This window comes from Rhopalosiphum maidis, chromosome 2 (genome assembly GCF_003676215.2).
Source record: "Rhopalosiphum maidis isolate BTI-1 chromosome 2, ASM367621v3, whole genome shotgun sequence".
In the NCBI taxonomy this organism is placed as follows: domain Eukaryota; kingdom Metazoa; phylum Arthropoda; class Insecta; order Hemiptera; family Aphididae; genus Rhopalosiphum; species Rhopalosiphum maidis.
Window position 1 is genome coordinate 75,612,562 of NC_040878.1, and position 22,159 is coordinate 75,634,720.

At 30.7% G+C, this 22,159-nt stretch overlaps 1 protein-coding gene across 4 annotated transcripts in view; it reads right to left on the reverse strand.

Annotated features, from left to right (window-relative positions):
- Positions 1–22,159, reverse strand: part of LOC113552348 (serine-rich adhesin for platelets) — a 239,435-nt gene that overhangs the window by 40,362 nt on the left and 176,914 nt on the right. For all 4 annotated transcript variants that reach the window (XM_026955204.1, XM_026955205.1, XM_026955202.1 and 1 more), the window contains exon 8: positions 9,292–9,468. In XM_026955204.1, coding sequence (XP_026811005.1) covers positions 9,292–9,468 — 177 coding nt within the window. The remainder of the gene's footprint in view (positions 1–9,291; positions 9,469–22,159) is intronic.

The following is a 22,159-nucleotide window of genomic DNA, read 5'->3' on the forward strand; positions in this document are numbered from 1 at the left end:
GTATATGTCGGACTTGCGCATAAATATATACACGGGATGGTTCGTTTAAATGTAAACACTAATTTTTTCCTACTACGGTTTGTTATAACACAATATATTATATTTGCATTTCATATTACGTAGTCAAACAGGATATTTTTCTAATAATTTTAATATATATAATATATAAATTGAATTTCGAACCGATAATTAGTTAGTGGTTACGGCTATGTAAATTACCCATGTATAGAAGAACGGAGTAGCGGACCACTATTTTTTGATTAACTTAATATTAATTAATATACCAGATGTACCTTATAATCTACTCGTTAATTTTATTTTATAAATTTAAATTCTCTTGAATGTTGTTATTCGAAAAAGTTAAAAAATATTAACAATACAAAGAGAAAAAAAATGTTGTCTCGTTACTTGTTACTTTAAAGTATATGAAATAAATATTTTCAAAACTTTAATACTTTCAATGAGCATGTATTATAAAAAAATAATTGACCTGTGTATAATGTGTTAGTATTGACCGCGGAATGGCGCGAGGACGCTTTATTGGCCTGCGTTCGCCCTGTACGGTGGACTACTCGTATACGATAATAACACACACACATAATAATAATAATAATAATAAATATTCATTATATCATCATCGTCATCAACGTGTTAACAGATCATGGCTATACGGATAAAAGGTGTATTTTTTTTAAAATTTAAACCCGTTTAAAATTTATTGTGCTTAGAAAGGGGGTGAGACGGTGTATTAGTGCAATATATAATAATAATATATTACTATGCATATGTATGTGTGTCCGCTCGGACGCCTAAGAAAAATCATCGTATAGTAAATACATGAACAATGCACGAGTGCATAATTGAGCGCATTTTCGTCATAATAATAAATCGTAATCGCATTTGTATGTGGATGTGTAAATGTTTACTCTGTCATATTTTTACAAAGTTAATTCGAAATAAAAATGTAAATATCGTATATTTACGAGATCGTTAAAATAAAAACGGTCGTCGTGAACTCGTAAAAACTAGAAATTGTTTTTTTTTCTACACTCCATTAATTATTTACACTAAGCGCAAAGTAAATTTACATTTAAACATTTGATCTTTTATTTCAATTTACTCCATACGAGTTTTTAATTTAGTAGTTTTTATCTTTTTTTTTGTTTGTTTATGCAATTTTGAGTATTTAAAACATGCTTTCGTTTGCTATTTAATGTGTACAAGCTTAGTAAATATTTTAGTTCTCTTTGAATACTCTTATAAAACTTTTACTGCGAAAAGAGTGTTCATGTGTATTATTGTTTTGATGTACATAGAAGGCATATGTTTTAAGTAACAACTTACTAGTGATATTCATTTAGTTTATCATACAATGTTCATTGAATTTCATTGAATAATGAACGTTTTATTATCGACTGTTAATAATTTTTCTTTTGTAATGACAAATTTTAAAAATTATTCGTTTGTTATTTTTAAGTTTAAAAGTTTGAAACAATGCATGTTTTTATTTGCAATCTTAATAAAATTAATAACACTAAATATTAATTGTTCGAGTACTAAAAAAATACAGATTACAAGTTATAAAACGTTATTTTAGTCCTGTAGTCTAAAGTACTCATTTATGATAATTCTAAATCGAATAAAACAGAGGTTAAATCGACAAACAATAACAACTAACGCCAACAACATTATCTAATAAGTAATTAAATTGACCAAAGTTGCGGCGTAATCGAAATTCAAATAGTTTAATGAATAAATATGTTTGTCAATCAGTGCAATTATAGTTGCTCTGAAATGTGTATTTAATAAAATATACGGTTTTGAAACTCAAAATAAGTTAATGTATTTTTAATCATTAAAAAACAATAAGTGCCTAATTATTTTTATACAGTAAAACGATTGTCCGGACTAATTAATGTCAAGGGTGGTCCGGGCAAATATCCGGATGATTGGTATATGACATATTGAAAATTATATTATTATATAATTGTATGAATATATTGTATGTATGTACTATAATTTAAAATTTGTAACAATAAACAAATAACTTTAAAAAATGAAAATTCCAAATAAACATTATCGTGTTTTTAGCCGGCGACTATGGATATTGTGTTGTATATTGATTATTTATAAACTATTACTTTTTCCAATTTTTTATTACAGTTATTTATAAAAACTATTGTACTTAAATAACATGATGACGAAATGCATTTATGTTATAAATAACAATAAAATATTATGGTTTTTTGAATTAGATATTATTTGTATTTTTCGAATTGTTTTCCAACGTCCAATGAATGTTTTTATAACAGAAGTTTGTTCTTAATGAATGAATATCCAAATACACATTAGTGCCAACTTTATAGACAAGTTGCTCCATTTGACGTCGCGTCGTCGTAATATAATATGAAAATAAAATATTATTTACATTGTATTGCTATATTGCCTTTAAATAGTATACTTTATATCAGTCTAATAAAATATTAAATAAATAAAATAATAATATTTTTGACTCGTGAAATATTATGGGCTCAAATTTCGGTTTCATAATACTACAGTACTTACACATATTGTGTTTGTATATTATTGTTACTTTTTCGTTTTAGTTTTAAGTACTATATCATATTTATTTCGATAATAATAAAATCAAATATTTTGAATGATAGAATATTATTTATAGTTAGTTCGTTTGATAAATTTCGTGTTTATATTGACACCAAGAAAATAAGCGTTGTCTAACATAGTGATTTATATAATATACGACGTCGTTGGCACTTTGCCCGCGTTAGACGGAATTCGCTCATTTTTACCGAATTGAATAATATATAATATAAACCAATATGATGGCAATTTAATCAGGAATGTGTAAATTACGTCGTTATCGTGCGCTCTCGCACGCCCGTGTGTCTGCGTGTGCTGGTAACGCGAAAAATAAAAAGTCGTGACGGATAAGACATTACGCGCGCTTACCACCTGTCAGTCGTACACAAACATCATACCTAGCACAGCCGGTCCCTCGTAGGCTAATAATATTATACACAGTGGAAAGACATCGAGACCGAAGAATGAGGGATTTTGAGTGCTGGACATGGTTAGACGGAGTAGAGCGGGGTTAACTGTGAGCAAATCTCGACGGCGTCGACGAAGCTTTTTCGTACGATGTGATTATTATTATTATTATTATTGTTATTCTTGTTATTCGTACATTTATATATTATTATATGTGCCTGTGCGTTTACTGTATATAATATGTAACTGTGTGTGTGTGTGTGTGTGTGTGTGTGTGTGTGTGTGTGCATGTGCAGTGTGAAAACCATCGGGTCGAGAACGGGAGACGGTGGCGGTAGCGGTAAGAGGGTAGTTTTTCGGTATCCCTAAGGGGTCGCGCAGGGTAGGCTTTGTGCGTGCGTCTGCAGACAGCAATAAGAGTGCCATTTATAGGGTCGGTTGAAGAATGACGCTGTCATGCATATTCGTCAAACGCACCTGAGAAATAATGTCCTCCCCTCTACTTTACCACCACTTCATCTAGCAACACACACACTTTTTCCGTTCACCCTTAGCGGCGCCGTTCGGTCTAATGTGACACACGTCAGTGTTCGGTGTCAATTTATTTTCACCGGATGACGACACGCATATTTTGACGATAATTATTGTCGTTATTAATGTTCGTAAATTTACTTCTCTCGTGCGGTACCGCACTGTATCGTATTATACATAATATTGTTATAATATACAAGGGTCGCTTTCCTAACGGTTAGTTCTCACATATTATGTATACCTATATTTTATATATATGTATAAAAAGGTCATTACTGTCTTGTGGTAGCAGTTCACGCCAAAAACAGTTTTCCAGTCAAGACATCAGCACGTGTAGAATATTACGTTTTAGTGTAAAGTATATAGACAAGAAATTCGTAGTATATTTATTTTTAAAAAGTCCGTAACTCCACGTAAACGACGTACAGTTCGTTAAAAATATTTAAAGGGTAAAGTAGTATATATATATATATATTAAGCTCATACGAATCCTGTTATTAAAAAATAAATATTATACTTTGTACAGATCCCTCAGGTATTGAGTTCAAAAGAAAAATGGAGCAACGACTGTCGTATGATTTCTTTGAACGAAAAATTAAATTGCAATTTTTTCCTTAGTAACGAAATGTTATCGAGTAAATAAATATTTATATAGTCTTCAAATCAACAACATACAACATTGATACTTTGGGCATGAAAGTATCTGAGTTTTAAGAATGATCCAAACAAATATTGTATAATTATATCATTTGTACAATTGTACATGATATATATGTAACATCATCACGTTATTTTTAAATATTTAGGTACAATGACTACAATCGAATTTCACGCGTATTATAAACTATAATATACTACTGGATAAACACTTTAAATTAACCATACAAATGTTATTGAATGTGTCGTTGATAGTAATTTCATATATTACGTGTATTTTTCAGAAATGTATAGGCATGCATCAGATATAACTAATGGAATACATTGATAAATATTATATTTTAATGTTGAAATAATAGTAGTAATTACGATGATTATCTTAAAATGATGTAAAGGTTTTCGGATGACTGACAAACATTGAATAATATGCGCGTTCAACGAAAAACGACGGTAATAATAACGTATAATTTGATGTACATATATAAAATATATTGTATATATGCACAAAAGTTGCTTCCGTTGCTGAAATAATATAGAATTGAAACCAGTACACCGGAAGTTTGCTGTACGTCAAATAAAGGAATAACTTCCGATTGGCTAGAACGAGTGCACGCGCTCGAGGTGAGAGCAAGTGAAATACAGTATATAGAGAGTGATAGAGAGCAAGAGAGGAATGGAAAAATTTTTGAAATTATTATACTCACTGCTACCATCGCAACTATATTATTTGTTCCGGGCGAATATAATGTTTGAACAAAAAAGCAGTATATGTATGTACCCCATCGTCTTTCAATGGCTGCGTTTATTTTTAGAAATACGTATATCTACTTACGTTCGTTCGCCCCCGCGTTCAACAATTCAGTGGACTTTATTTATTAATTTTTTTTTCACATAATAAATTAGCAACCTTTGAGAGGAGAACCTTTTGTCGACGACATGGCTGCCGGGCATAGACCCGGAGACCTACGTAATAATATGTTCCCGGTAACTGTAGCTGTGGCGATAGTCGTCACAGGGAAGAGGTATTATACCTTGGCAAAGGACGCACAACTACAAAGCGGGCGTACATAATAATACAACAACAATGGTAATAATAAGTACGTGCGCTATTTTTAAGCGGACTGCGTATAATTTTATTCGGAAAATTCGTATTTTGCGGACACGTTACGGTTGTATGTATACGTACGTTTTGGTTTCCAGGGCACATAAATGGTCCTCGATGTTGGTTTAAAATCTCCGGTACGTTTTTTAAGCCATACGTGACCTGAATACGTCGCACCACACACATATTATTATAATAGTATAGGCGTTGTGCGGACATTAGTGCGGGTTCTATCAGCTGGACGGCATTTTGGTCTTCCGAAAAGAGAGAGAGTGATTGAGTGGGAAATAGGGAGGGGGATGAGAGAGAGAGAGGAATAAAAACTAAATAAAATGAAATCCACGTCTGTACCGGAGCCGTCGTCCAAAATTATGTACCCTCTCTCGAACGACTATACTCCGCAGGGCCGCTGGAAAATCGAGATTTTATACCGGCGGGCCTTTGACTATATATTTATAAATCGTGACCCCTGCGTTGTCGACAGCCACAGACTATATTACGTTTGTTTATTCCCAATGGATATAACATTTTTTAAACACTGTAGACTTATAAGCATTTCCGTTTTTTGATTAAATTCGGTTTTAGTCGGGAAAAGTATAAAATAAAGAAATTATCAGCGTTATCGATTATGGGAAATACGAATTCGGCACTGGTCCTTTGGTTTATTGTACGTATGCTGCCAATTTCGGTTGCACTTTAGTAAAGTCACAAACATTATCGTAGATAATTTCAAATATGTTATAATATACAATTATTAAGGCTTTGGCATAATATATACATCAAATCATTGGGGGGGGGGACTATTAACTCATCTCGAGCTTGGGCTAAGGATTAGTGCTTTAGCACTTTCTAATGCAGTTTTATATATTTTGTAGGTTAATAGATTTGTTGTTACCTACTATCACAAGAGTCTTTAAACTACAAATTAATAATTACACGTTTCGTGCATACATTTTATATAAATTACATTTTTAAATATAAAAAATAAAAATTATCATAATATTATAGTTTTAATTTTAAAGCTATTTTTTTCTTCAAAATTATCAGTTTTTAGAATCAAGATTGTACATTTTTAAGTAAGTATAATTACAAGTTTTAGTTCTACGCATTGCACAAAATGAATGTTGTACGACTTACAGGTACATAATATTATAGTATATTATATGCTATAAGATTTAACATGCAATACAATTATTAATAATACCTACGTATATTTCCCAAATTGTTTTCATTAAGCTAAAATTAAAATAGGCTAGTGGTGTAAAAAATATTAATAAATAAAAATATATTTTTGTAGAACAATACAATTATCAATATTATCATTAATATGAAATAAGTAATTGAATTTTTTTTAAATCAAAACATTTAGTTTTAACTGTAGCTATTTATACTATAGAACTGTACTATACTCGGGCACTCATATAATATTCTCTTACCTAAACTAACACGTCGTTTCTATAATTAACGGTCAGTCGTACTATAACCACCACCGGAGGCCGATGTATTGTCATTTAATTAACGGTGCATGATTTTGTGCATATTATTATGTATGAGTGGTTGTCTTGTAAATACTCGTGACAAAACGTGGCTTAGTCGTATAAAGGCACATGTGGCGTATTTATTGTGTATAATGTGTACAGAAACAAAGCCGTTACACCGGAATAATGGGACGGAGGAGGAAAAAAAAGGAAAAACATTTTTTCTGCAATTTCACGTCGTCGGCCGGATGATAAATTATACGTTGTACGGGAAATGGTCGCGTCTCATGTTCAGGTATCGTTTTGAGGAGCGTACGTCGCGGCGTGCGCCGTAGGACATTAGCACGTGGAAAAGCTCGAGAAGGGTCGCACATAAATTTCGTACCCCTCTTAACAACGAACAACGGATGGAAAAAAATAGAAAAAACACCTCCCCTCAAAAGAAGTAGAGCAAAAAAATAATAAAAATAAAATAACGCATAAATATAATTCGCAAACGATGACGTGAGCTTTTTGGGGTTTCCAACCCAACACAGCCGCAAAGGTCCATATACTTTTTTTAAGCGAAATCGCTGCACACGCTATGTCGAGAGTGATAGCGTGTCGCCGTTCCGGCGCAAAACTTCGAACTCAGCGTGTGCGGTGGAAGGGAAAAACGAAAAATATAAAAACAAAATGCGTTAAAGTGGAATATTGCATTTGGTTATGCTATTATATTATTTATAAGTATATCGTCGCCGTCGCCGGTGGTTAAAATCCAAAAGGCGAATAACGATGAGGTTTATATCATCTCGCGGCCGCAACGTTAATTGGAAGAAAGCGTCTTTTGGCGTGTTCGGATATAAAATATAAACTATATCAAACGAGCACGCACTGCACTCCGTATACCCAGTCCTCAGATAATCATATAACATTAATTCGGGTATCCCGATTTCGAGGTACCAAAAGTAAGTTTTGGCAAATTTATGGCGCCAACTTGAATCGTAACTTATATTTTATTGTGCGCCATATAACTATATAATATATGCGGCGCTCGCTGTTTTCAAAAACACCGCGCCGAAACAATGGGGGTGAAAACAAAAACTATTATTTCGAATTGTATCTATATATTTATCTCGGGAACGAACAAAAACGATCTATTGAAAACGCAGTAACAATTCCTGTTGGACCTATTGTACATTAACCGTAATTATCTCATATGCGCGGTATATGAACTGCACAGCACTTTCGAGACGCGGTGAGTGCCGACTATACACTGTATATGAATGGATCAATATTAATGGATGTGATAATAATTAAATCGTATTCCAAGTAAATTGTATGATAATAATATAAAATTGTGTGCGTGTTATTTATTCGCGTTTTAGTCGTGATTTTAAAATTGTCCACACACTGAATTATAAGGGTAGGGTAGTCAGTTTAAAACTTAACGTAATGCTTAATCCTGTTTAAACGTCTTACATCTTCTGCTACGATTTTAGACACATAGATCTATTATCTCAAAAATTTCACGTATACTGTAATAATAAATAATTATAATTTCTGCAATTATGAAAACCCACGTGGCATACTCAATATGTTATTATATTATATCCATATATATTCGTACGTCACAAAATCCTAATTTATTGGCACACAGAATTTTCTATTTTTGTAGGTGATAGAAACGAATAAGGTTTGTTCTCATCACATCATCCCTCATATCACATATTTCGTTTACAATATTGTCATGGTATCGGTGGTGGTTGTGGTGGTGTAGTGAAGGGTGATCGTCAAGAACGCTGTATATCGGAATCGTAAAAAAAATAATAATAATAAAAATGGGCAATTGTTATGTAAATTCAGTCCTTATGTGTTTGTCACCATGAGATCGGTAAAATTGTTTTTTTTTTCAAGACGATCGTACACTTTTTCGCATAGTGCATACAAACATACACAAGTCTACACATGCGTGTTGTATATAATGATATATACATGCATATGACTACTATTTCTGATTTTATGTCATTTTCCGCGTGACGAAATAAAGCAATGCTGAAATTACCCTATTTTCTTCTCATCTTCCGTACAACGTGCATGCGTACTTTTTAAAAAGCGCAAAAATTCGAAATGGAGTTAGAACGCCTTTGCCGGAGAAAATAAGGTTAGACACGGGTAGGACAATTTTTTTCCCCACTGACGTGTGTACGGGGGTGAAAAAGGTATGAAAAAAACCAAACAAAAATGAAGATGTCATGTTGTGTTCAAAGTATAATAGAGACCTTTCGAGTTACGACTAGTGTATTTTACGAAAAATCGATATTTTCATTAATAATGAACGTATTGCGTTTGCGTACATGTATTTCATTAGTGTAATGGTTACATTTAAATACGTGCCACAACTAAGCAATACATTAAATTAGTATTTACTAATATACCTAGTTACTTACTACACATATTAAGATTAAAATTATTGATTTAAACTATTACTGTCATCTTTTTTAAATTTAATAATACGGAGAATTTTATTTGTACCTGTTGGCTGTTCCAATTTTTTGCGTTGGACGAATTCTTCAAGTTCGAATTTTTTGAAACAGTTGATGACGCTATTTGTTGTTGAGTGTGATGCATAATCTGTTGAATAATATCAAATTGCTGTTTTGTAAAACTGTCTTCGTTGTCTGTCGCATTTCTCGTTTCCGGTTGGCCATTCTGTCGAAAAAATACGAAACAAATATGCTCAATTTCTTTATTATTATTTTTAAGGCAATCAATTGCATAAAAGCTGGGGTAGATTTTTATTTAGATAAACAGTAAATAAGCTTACAATGTAATTTTCTCGTCGTATATACAATGTTGGTATACTGGAATAACATATTGTGTGCTTATCGTAAACTAACAATAGTAGTTTATTGGTTTTAGTTATATTGCATTTGAAACACACACACACACACACACACATATATATATATTCATTTTTATATATAAATATAAAAATATATTTTTTCATTTTTATCATAAATCAACAAGTATTAATATTTTATCGACAAAAATTGTCTGATTTGAATAAAGTAAATTAATTTATCTGTAGTTTACTTCAATAATATTACAATATTGTTAAACGAAAAACACATCATTATTCTTTGACGTTATATTTATTTATAATTAACTTTGATAAATTCAAATGAATACGTCTACCTACAATATTTTATTAAAAATATTAATTACCGTATTTTACCTTACTTTACTGAAAGTCGTAATAAAATATACGAGAGTTGATATATGCGAGTATTATTACGACGATTAAAGAATTTATAACCATATATAATATATATTTTGCGTTAAGTGCTTATCATAATAATTTGTTTCATAAGCCATGACGTGTGTGTATACCATGAATAATTTTCAACTGAAGGAAATACATGCACATCGCTATCTATATAAGTAATAATAATATTATATAGTATATTGTATTACTATTGTTGTATTTGTATTTTGTACAGTTGACAACTCCAAGAAACGCTACCTACTTGAAACCTGAACAGGAATTTTTACTTTTGTAAAACAGTTGAATTGCACTGTTGCACATTCAATAATATAACAAACATATATACATATGTGTGTGTGTAGTGTCGTATTTTCCCTTAACGACGCGTATACATAATATCCGTAAATATACACACACACACACACACACATACACATATATAATATAATATGTGGTACTCATCTTTTGGCTCACAAGTGTGTACCACAGTCATGTGGCGCTTGACTTGGCGCACGTACTTCAGAATCTCTAACCGATCGACCGACCGACCCGCCCAGACACGGGTTTCCTCCGAGTTGAGAGTCTCGAAAAGTCGTCGTTTGACCGAGATCGAATGACAAAACGCAACCGGGCGTGTGGGAGAGTGTGTGTGTGTGAGAGAGAGTGAGTTAGCAGTGCGGTGGTGTACGTGAGGGGCGAGAGGCAACGGGACCGCCGCGACGTCGAACTTCGGTTTCATTTCGTGACACTCGGCTCGGAAGTAATTTGAACTTATTACCTCCAAACGCCACGTTATTTCTCCATTGTCTGCGTGCCGGATGATGGGATGTGGAGACGGGGACGACGACGACAACGACAATGACGATGACGATGACGACGACGAGATCCGTGCTGCACGCAGTCGTGGTCTTCACTCGCCCCCGTCGCACACGACCCTTGTTCCCACGAGGAACGGTAGATTGAACTTTTAGATATAAATCGCAAGAAAACTTGATATCGCGCGCGGCAGAGCAAATATACACCATTGTATACACACTCACACACGATGGTGGATATTAACGTATCGGCGATCTTTAAGCGCACGAGCGACTATATATTATTATATAGTATATACCCCCATATGTCAGGTCTACAAGCGAACGTTTGCTACGATTTTTCTCTTGCCAGGTCTAACGAGTAAACGTTTGAAATACACTGGTGAGTTTTAAAAAAATAATCACGTTTACTGTTAGCTTAGTTTCATTTCATAGTTATGAAAAATAACAGACCATCGCACATATCTCGACGGTCAAATAATTGATATTCAATAGGTGTATTTATATATTTTTTTTGTTTTATAAAATTTTTCGATTATATATTTACCTTTTTGGTTACATTTAATGCAATCATTACAGCGATAATAAAATACTACAGATTAAATTTCGTTTGTTAGTATAAAACTCTGGATAATACATGGAATATTTGGGCTATAAAGGGTTATCACCAGTTTGAACATCATTACTTCATGCATAGATGATATATTAATTTTTTTTTATCGACAGAATTAGCTGTATTAATATTTTTTACATAATGTGTTTGATAGCAAAGTGAAACTATTTTGTTTAAAAATTAATCTCATCTATATAAAACGTTTTATGATTCATAATATACGCACTAAGTATGTGGGGCGAGAGTTAAATTTTGTATTCATACATTATAAATACAGACAGTGTTGAATAAAAATAATATACTTATCATATGGATAATTGTTCTCTATTCTCAGATCTTAAAACTATGATACATGTACAAGTGTGCAACTAGTTAATAAAATGTGTATGTTTCTACATGTTAACACTATACAATTGTATAAGAACAGTTATTATAAGAAACAAATATACTAAGTAGATATACATTTTTATTTAGAAACCGAATTCATACATTTTATAACTTTGTCAATTGTATAATAATATTGATATTTTGTTTTTCAGAGCAATATTGTATTTGGACTAATTTTAATAAATCAAAAATGACACACAGCAGCTATTGGACTATTGACGCGAAGTTATTCAATTCAATTTTATATTACTCGTGTATTGTCATCGTATCACGTAAAAGTAATATATTTATATTTTATTGTGCGTACAAATACGCGTAAAGTGAAATGAGCCACGAACAGAAGAACATATATTGAGCTATAAGGGAGTTTTTCATCAGTTTTTCACATCGGCCGGAGCATGGCATAAATTTGTTTTAGTGGATTTTTTTCCATGTGCTTTCATCTATCTCGTCTCGTTTGTTTCCACAGCATTAAGACGATATTCTTTTCATTAGAAAACATCGCCTTGTAGACGGCTTAAGATGGTAAAGGAACGAAGCAGATGCATAGAAATAGAGAGAAAAGGAGAGATAGCGAGAGAACGAGATTGAGAAAGAAAGCGATAAGGAGAAAGAGAGTGAGCGGTAGAACGGAAAGCGTAATTTAATATTCTGACGCTAACGTCTTTCGATATTGTTACGTTTTCTCTTCGGCTTCTCCTGAAAATGACATTATCTAATTTCGCAGGCGGCGCGTCCTGCTGCGTGGGCGACGGGAGTGTATGTACACTCCATACCGTTTTCCAGGACAATAATCCGCTCATGGCCCCAGTGATGATGCAGGCGCTTACGACGAAGAGACATATAACTCCGGCAGATGCACAAGCGATTACGAACCCGTGTAATAGCCATCCGCGTGTCTGCGAACTCCTATACGCACCTTTATTATAATATGATATTATATATATATACCAGCCACTGGTCGTTAATTTTGCGTAACTACACTTTTTTTTAATGTTTTTTTTCGGCAGCGCAGTTGATGTATGCGTAAAAATATATGCAGAGAGGGAGAGAGATAGACAGATAAAGACAAATCAATGATGAAAATCGCAATTCAATATGATTTTGTTAAAACATCGATTACTTTTTAGAAAATTCTTTTGCGCGTCATTATGCGGCGAAGTTTGATTGAAGTTGAGAGTCAATTAAACGGCACGCGTCGTTTACAATAATAATTATTACATGTGTCAGATTGATTTTTACTTTTAATTACTTATCACCGGTAATTTAATGTTATAACTTATAATTTTATTTCTTGCGAGTTGCTATACATTGGTGATTTTGTCGATACGTTAGTTGTCATTCAAGACTTTGCCATGAATTTGAATATTTGATAAAATATTAATATACCCACATTTTATTGATTACCGATTTGTTGATATTTTATCATGTTTCCGATGACACTTGTCTTGTGTCCTAATTATGATACATCAATGACATCATACCGCCAGCTTGATCCAGTATAATCATAATGTATGGAAACATCATGTATATATTATTAAATTAGATTTATCTTGCGGGAGTTTGAGAAATAAACACAATTTAATTATTTTTAAATTTGATTGGTAAATTGGTTGCGATTTGCTTTTCGTATAAATTATTCAGAATTTGAAACGTACGCTGTGTAAATGATTAATTTGTGTAAAAAAATATTACATTATAGCCCGTTTAAAAAAAAAAAAAAATTCAAAAAGGTATTCCAAAAAAAACGAGTTGCGTTAAACTAGTAAAATATTTTCGCGGATAAAAGTAAGTACTTATAGCTGAAGTTGGGCCATGTTTAATCTTGAAATATAAGTGCAATTTTGAAATATTATACTAGAAAGGGTTTTTAGTGATTGAGGAAATACTTTTAAGTTTTGTCCAGTTAAAACTGGTAGATTTTACTGTTGAATATTTTATGAAATGAAAATTATTTATAAATTAAATACTATTAGTTGTTTTTCCGTTATCAAAAAAAAAAAAGATTTAGTAAGTAAATGACAAATTGTACATCGTTTTATATTCCTCGTTTATAGTAAGTTTATGCATGTATAGAATCAAATCTTTGATAAACCCTTTTAATCTATAATAAAATGAAAATGTAATTATCGTTTACAGAAAATTTGTGTCCATGGATAAAACGCCGAATCATCTAATGGTGAACAATAGTTTATTAGATCGGCATATTATTTAGAGTTTAAGTACAAGTTAGGAGGTACAGTTTAATTATTGATTACTTGGTTTAAGTCGTAATGAGATTGTAATCAGCTTTTATTTATTGAAATAATTAAAACCTTATTAACGAACGTTGCGGGTTGAGTTCATCTCATTAAAAGTATGATGTTTCAGGCTTAGACAGGTTTTTAATAATCATTTAATTAAAAGGTATTATCATATTTTTCTACATACCTGTAATATCTATTTCATTTAACGTGATTTCGTACGGAAATTATTAGAGAAATAATTACGGATCCATTGTAATAAAATAATATCATTGTACAAATAACATATTATCATTACACCATTGCACATAATAATGTGATCCGAACATTCGTGATTACAAGATTTTTTTATAAAATAGTCCATTATCAGGTAATCTTGATAGGAAAGGATTTGAAAAAGTCACATTTGACAGTCTATGTCTGTCAATTTGTATTCTAATTGTGTGTTTCCGTGAAGTAATTTGATTAGTGAATAAAAAAAAAGAAAATGTTCCAGTCAAGTTTAATTGTGTACGGGCTTCTGTTTAACGTAACGAAGAGCCAGATTAGAGTATCAAGGCTTATTTGTGAATAAGATCAATAACTAAAATAAAAAAAAAAATAACAAAAAACAACATACTTTTTCTTCTTATTTATACCGTACGATATTATTACTGTTTATCTATATAGATTGGAAATTGAACGCAGATGGTATTTTATACTGTTGGAATGTCCCAAAAGATTTAAAGAAAATCGAGAAAAATGGCCGAGAAAACAATATGTAACTGCAGCAAGAAACTGTTTTTTTTTTAACGTCTCGACCATTTTTTCGGGTGAACCGACCGCGAACACCACCCAAACCGTCTTTTGGGTGCGCATAACAATATATTTATTCGTTTGTCGTCGTATTTCTATCGACAGGGTGAACCTATATTGTTATTACATAATATCGATAATATATTATTATGACGTGTGGTAAATAAAAAAACGACGAATAACCGGCACATGCATTGATCCGATAACCGTCTACTTTTTCACGACGCGGTTTAAAATACTGCGATCGTCTAAACAGACTTAAGTGTATGACAATTAATTATAGAATAGATATTTCTATTCCATTATAAATGATAAGACAAACAGGAAACGATATAAATCCAAAATATGATACAAAACGAGCAAGTCTGCCGGTGAAAATACGGGTCATAAAAAAAAAATTTGTTCTATAAAATATTTATACTTACCCAATATAAAATTTACTAGAAAGTAAAATGTTGTTTTTTTAAAACTGATATTATTTCTGGTAATATTTGTATATGAGTTGAAAAACTAATTGAAATTAATCTACGAAAAATGAATTATTTGATTCTAAGACATAATTGTTATTTATAAAAAGATCCACTCCGAGCACTAATAAAATAGTTATTATTAATTATAATAGGTACTAGTATTGTTCATAATGTGTATTAATTTCATGGTTTATTAAATTAAGCATTAGAAAATTCATGTATGCTATGTATAATCTTAAATCGTAATCTACAGTTTGTCCGGATTGAAAATGGAATAGAATCGTATTTTCATATTTTAGTCACCACTATTTCAACAGCCCCTCGGTTTTCGTCGAGTCTCGCCATACACAACAGCACTGTTTAACTGTTGTAGTCCATCGACATAATATTATATTTTTATCACGTGATAAATATTATTATATTTTACCGTCGTCTGTTGTGCGTATCAATGTAATATATTATATATTGTCGTATTTTCCGGGCGTGATACGTTTTAACAATAGAACAGTATTATACAGTATAGTTGTAGTTGTCGCCGTTGTCGGATCTTTTTGGAGCAAAAAAGAGTCCGAGCCCCGTGCTGTTATCGTCGTGTACAACGACAATAATAATAATATTTCTGTTCTCGGCGTGAATCATAACGTAATAATAATAATAATTGTCGGGAAAAAAAGAATAATACTCGTTTCGTCGTGTCCTATCAACACCACGGTTGTGGCCACGGCGGCGGCGGATAATTGGTATGCCAAACGACGTGTCTATCGGCGTATTCACTCAGGTCGTCGGCAATTATTGTTCCTCTGCACTTTTGAACGATAAACACATTTATATTATACATAATAATGCGCAGATATTCTGTTATACGCTGTATGGTGCATCACGTATGTGCCTCATTCAGCTCTCGTGTACGTATACGTGCCTACGTGACGCGCCGGTCATTGGACCTTAATCTCGCAACCGTACTTTAGCTCCGGATAAACCCGTACTGGCTTCTCTCTGTTAGAGCTGGCCGAGGGTGTAACGTTATAATATATTTATATATGACAAGAGTCGGGTGCACGTAATTCTTTATAGGTGCCGCAATAACCACGCAGTCATGGGTCGACGTCGGCGTTTTTTAAGGTAATTCCAACCTCGCCACCGAATACACCCTAGACCGAGGTGTGGAACATTATCATTGGGTCAGGCTCGAGAAACACTTTCGGGATGTCCAATTAAACAAATTCTTCCGGTAACCCCGTTATATCCCCACGCATCACGAGTGTATACAATGTCACGCTGGCCAAGTGTCGATACGATACAACAGCAACAATAATAATAATAATAATAATAACAACATAATATCTTCCCAAAATTTGCAGGAATTCGAGCATTATCTGGAATGGTGACGACGGAAATATGCGAATCGAAGAATCTGAAGATTCCTGCATAATCAGAGTTGGTCATAAACCCCCGAGACGAGCTAAACCTGAATACTCCGTCGTCGATGTAGCGAGGAATTCACCCACCATGATTGCGAGGTGTCGGTTGAAAAATTAAAAAATAAACCTAAACAGTGTATATTATGCAGGTGGGATACTACTGGCTGACTGGAGTTCGAGGAATTTTTATACGGCTTATGAGTGATATGTATGTACTCCGTGCATAAAGTGTATATCGAAGGTTTAAAAACATTACGTTTAATCGTTTAAATATTAAAATGTTTGAAAATTAGTGATAATAATTATGTTAACTCTGTATACACGTAAACGGCAAAATAAATGAGTTTTAAGAGTGTGTCATTATGTGATTAAAACATTTTGCTGTTTAAATCGGATCAATAGTGCTTTTTAAAGAACAAAGTCGACAAAAGTGTTTTAGAGATAAGTATAAAAAAGACCGATTTAAATAATAATATGTTAAATAACACATTGCACACACCTCTCCTCTTATCAACGAAAATGATCATTAAGACCCGTATATTTGACCGTCGTTTTGCTCTATTTACGTCAATACTACCCGCATAAATAAAAAACGAAAAAGAAAACACCAACAACAACCTCGCATCGAAATGAAAATAGGGCAAACTTCCAAGAGTAAAATGGATCTCGCGAGCATAAAAAATCGAGGGTTCTAGTATCTGGGTCCGTAAAAAAAAAAAAAAAACAAAACCATTAGCTGTGTGACAAAAAGAGAAAAAGAACATTAGCAGAGGAAGTTTCTCAACGTATTATTTTTGTTCGGCATTCGACATCACCCCATCATCCTCTCTTCGTAATGTGCGTGCGTGTCGTCGTCCTTTACTCTCGTACTACCACGTCTGATGCGGTGCGGCACTCGGTTACGCTTCTGACGGGTGATTTAGGTCTATGTGGTGTGTGTCTCAACTTTGGCTAAAACTTCGATCTACGGACATCCAGTTTCTAGATTTTTTTCCTTTTTTATTATTTTTAAAATATGATAGACACAATATCATTAACGAGTGCTTGGCACTAATCAAAAGGATAAATATTATTAATTTTGCCTAATAATAATAATAAAATTATGTTAATTTCTCTACTCATTATATTCAAAACATCGAAACTACATTAAACTGTAGGCACTTGTACTAAAATGAAAAATGGCTATACGTTATAATAATTAATCGCTGGTGAAACTGTTCAATTAGATACCTACTTAACAGAATATATTATGCACATAATACGTTTAATGTTTAAATTTAAAATACTAAAGGATTGAAAGTAGAAATTACTATGTATTATAACATAATACGTGTAGAAGTTACGACCGATTAAAACATATTGTTATTAAGTATAGTAACTTATGTGTGTGTTATTAAAGCAAATAAATACTATTTAGTGAAAATTATTCAACTAGGATTCCAATTTTGTGATACTACTAAATATAAGCATTAAAATATTATTTTTAACAAAACAAGACAATATAAGTTTCTTTTTAGGTAGGCTTAGAACATTGAAAATTTTTGTAACAAATCAAATAATATCAATTTTTTTAAGACCATTTTTTATCATATTCAATTTTGATCAAAAGAGTTAATTATGTTCATTAACTAAACTGATATTTCTGTTTATAGACAATAAAATTTAAAAAATTTAAAACGATCAAAATTGATTATATAATCGAGATCTTTTTATTTAAATTAATTAAAATTTAATAATTAATATTTGAAATTTGGACGAAAAAAGTGTAGTCAAACATATAATAAATTTTATGAGATGGAAAAAAAATGAAATTTCTGTTAAAATGTAATCTAACATAATTTAAGTAAGTACTTATATTATAATTGAATACTTATTTATTATAAATAAAAGTAATAATCCAAATTTGTATATTTAGTAAAATAACCACATATTATTACTAGGTACATTATTAATTAAAAATATTACAAAAAAATACAATATTTATGTTTAAATTAATACTTGTACTATAAAATAGTTTTTATAATAAAATAAATATAAAAGAACATATTTAATTGTTTAAAGTGATAAATTATAAAATTATAATTGTTTAATAAAAGTTAAATGCAATAAATTAAAAATTAACTGGGTGTAGCTATATATAGGATTAATCTGAAAAAAATATTTTTATAGACAAATCAAATCAATTAAATTTTTAATTTATTTAAATCGGTCACTATACATTAAAAAACGTTAAACCATTTACATTACCAATTACCTTATATTTTGAATAAGGATAAAAAAAAATTTTAAAATAGATTACCGTTAAATGTTAATTATATGAATGTACTATATTTAATAGTATATTATTACAAGCTTATTTGATATTTGAATATAATATATTTTATTTTGAACACAGTTATTGTAAATTAGAAGAATATTCAAACCTAACAGAAAATTATTTCGTTACGTAAATAATTAAAAACTGAGAGAGTTCTTAAATACTCGATTTGAAGTAGTTTAAAAAATATTATGATAAATGATATTTTTTTAAATATATCAAAACATTGTTAGATTGTAATATGTGAATTGTGTATTATGTATGTATAACTATTATATGATAACTATTTTATTTAGTCTATAATTATAATATACCTATTACAAATTTATCATAAGCAATTTAAAAATGTTACATAGATAGTATCAGAATGAATACAATTTTAAACACGCTCTGATTTGAAGTAAAATAATACATTTGAGTGTCGAATAATTCATGAAACATTATGTTTAAAATTACTTTTATACGAATGTTAAAAATAATAAACGACTCAACTAATGTGTGTTTTTATATTATTTTATTAATCATCCGTGACTTGATGAGAAAATGAGAATACCCTAAATAAGATATATAAACTGTGGGCGTAGGTTTTATTAGTAATTTTATTAGTAAAATTGTACACTAATAGCGGTACAATTTTAGTGCGTAGTTAATCCAAAAACAAATAGAAAAAAATATGTACGTTGCTTCAGCACGGCTGATCGATTTTATGTTTTAACTGTTAAACGGTATCATGCAAATCGTATTTTTAGTCGTGTAAATACATGCTAATTACGTGCTAAATATTGGTGCAAGAATTTTTAAATTTTTTTAAATGGGCTGGGTTTTCGTGATGTACGTGAAAAAAATCAAATAATAATAAATAAAAAGACGAGATTCAGTGTATTGGTTTTGCAGCATTTTTTTCCTTTTTCTTTATATTTTAAACCAAATTCTCTTGAATTTAGTATTTCTACTAATGTTATGTTATTCGGCCAGGGTTTACACACATGCACGCTATAATACCCGAGCTACAGACAGGGACGACCGCATAAAAATCGAACGGCGTGTTTAATACAACATAATACTGAGCAGGCATTATAAATAGAGCATGGTACTTAAATTATCGAACCATAAATATTCCAATACGAGTACAGTATTATATTATTGCGACCAATCGAATTTCGATGAAATAATTGGTATGGGAAAATATAAATATGCGAACATATTGTTATAAAGCTCCTCGTTTATTATTATCGTTTTATATGGGAGGTAGCTGCACGAAGTCTAAGCTCCAGAGACTGTGAAATCGTCTGTGTATTTATAATATATATTATGTATTATATACCTATTTCGATCTTATTTCTGTTTTCAAACTCCAAAGGTCTTTTGAAATTAATAATCGGTTCGAGAATTCTGGGAAATGAGCTTATAAAACGCTTATATATTTATAAATACAATTTATGCACTTCAAATGAAGTTTTTTTACCGATATATTGTGAAATTAAAAATAAATATACTACAGAGATCAGAGAGGTTTCTTTTAATGGAAAATTAATAATTCAAACGATATCATAATTAGGCAGTTATAAAGAACGGCCAAGAAATGAAGGGCCAAGTACAAACAGCAAGTAAAAAAAAATAAAATGATATTTAAAATTTGAATTATAAAAATTAATTAATATTAACGCCAATATTTTATTCAAATTATAAAGGGATTGAAATATCATAACTCATAAGGTCTTAAATTTTGGGCTGTTGTGTGATTATGATGGATGTGTATATTATATTATACGTATTATATTCTTGGTTGACTTAAACGGCATGTTTAAGCGTGGTAGGTGGAGGCAGTCCACCCAATCAATTAAGTTAGAATATTTTTTAAATAGATTAATTACGCGTTATCCATAATTCTTATGAAATATAAGCAAAATGCTGTTATCACATCGCCATCGAAGAATCGAATTAAATCAGGATATTGGTTAATATCTATTTTTAGATTGTTTTTCAGTTTTATCAATATGGTACATATATGTGTGTAAAATTTAAGACGTATTGATTTTATATATAGAAAACGTCTAACATAACAACTTATTATCATTATTTAATAAATAATATGTATGTAATATTGTTTTTATATTTTATTGTGTTTTTTTAAGTTGTACAACAATTATAAAATTCTATATATCTTTATTATTTTCTAATTAATGGTTGGGGGAAAATTAATAGGAATATTGCTGAGAATACTTATAAAAATAAACGATTAAAGACGAAATCTTTTGGTTCAAGCAATAATAATTTTAATCGCTAAAATATGTAATTTTCTTTGATTTTTTAACACTATACAATTAATTAAAATATAGGATTTTATACTTTAGTAAAAGTTTGGGATTTTTCTTCTGTAAATAATTTTATTTTTACATTAAATTATTTATTTACTATTATATATTTATAATACATATTAAAAATATATTAATATATAAAAAATGAATTAATTTTTTAATATGTTTATATTGTATAATTGTACACATTTAATAAAATTAAAAATTAGGTCTGGATTAGCTCTACTTGTTTTCCATATTATATTAAAAATATCCTCATATTGTCTATGAAAAAACCATACTGTGTATATTATTATAAGATTCATGTACACGAAAATTAATTTTAGTCGAGCCACGTTATTTGTTGGCACAGTATTTATTTTTAGTTCAAAAAATGTTCAAATATCTATTGAGGATGAATATCCAAATGTCCACATTGTCTTACAAGATCGTTGGTAAGGAAATTTCCAAATATTAGTTTGTTATTATTATTGAATCATATTTCATTTATTATAGCAAAAATTATCGTATCATTAAAAAAACATTAGTGTCACATATGATCTTATTTATTTTAAACAGAGGAGGTAATTTCTTATAATTTAATTTACACTGTCTAACTGTCAGATTTTTAAATTTATTTATGATTTTAGATTAAATTATTATATGGAAGCAAAAAAATAAACTTTCTTAATCAACATAAAAAAATTAATGAATTTAAAAAAATGCCCAGGCATATTACATGTATAGTAATTAGTAACTATTATTGTAAACGAGCTT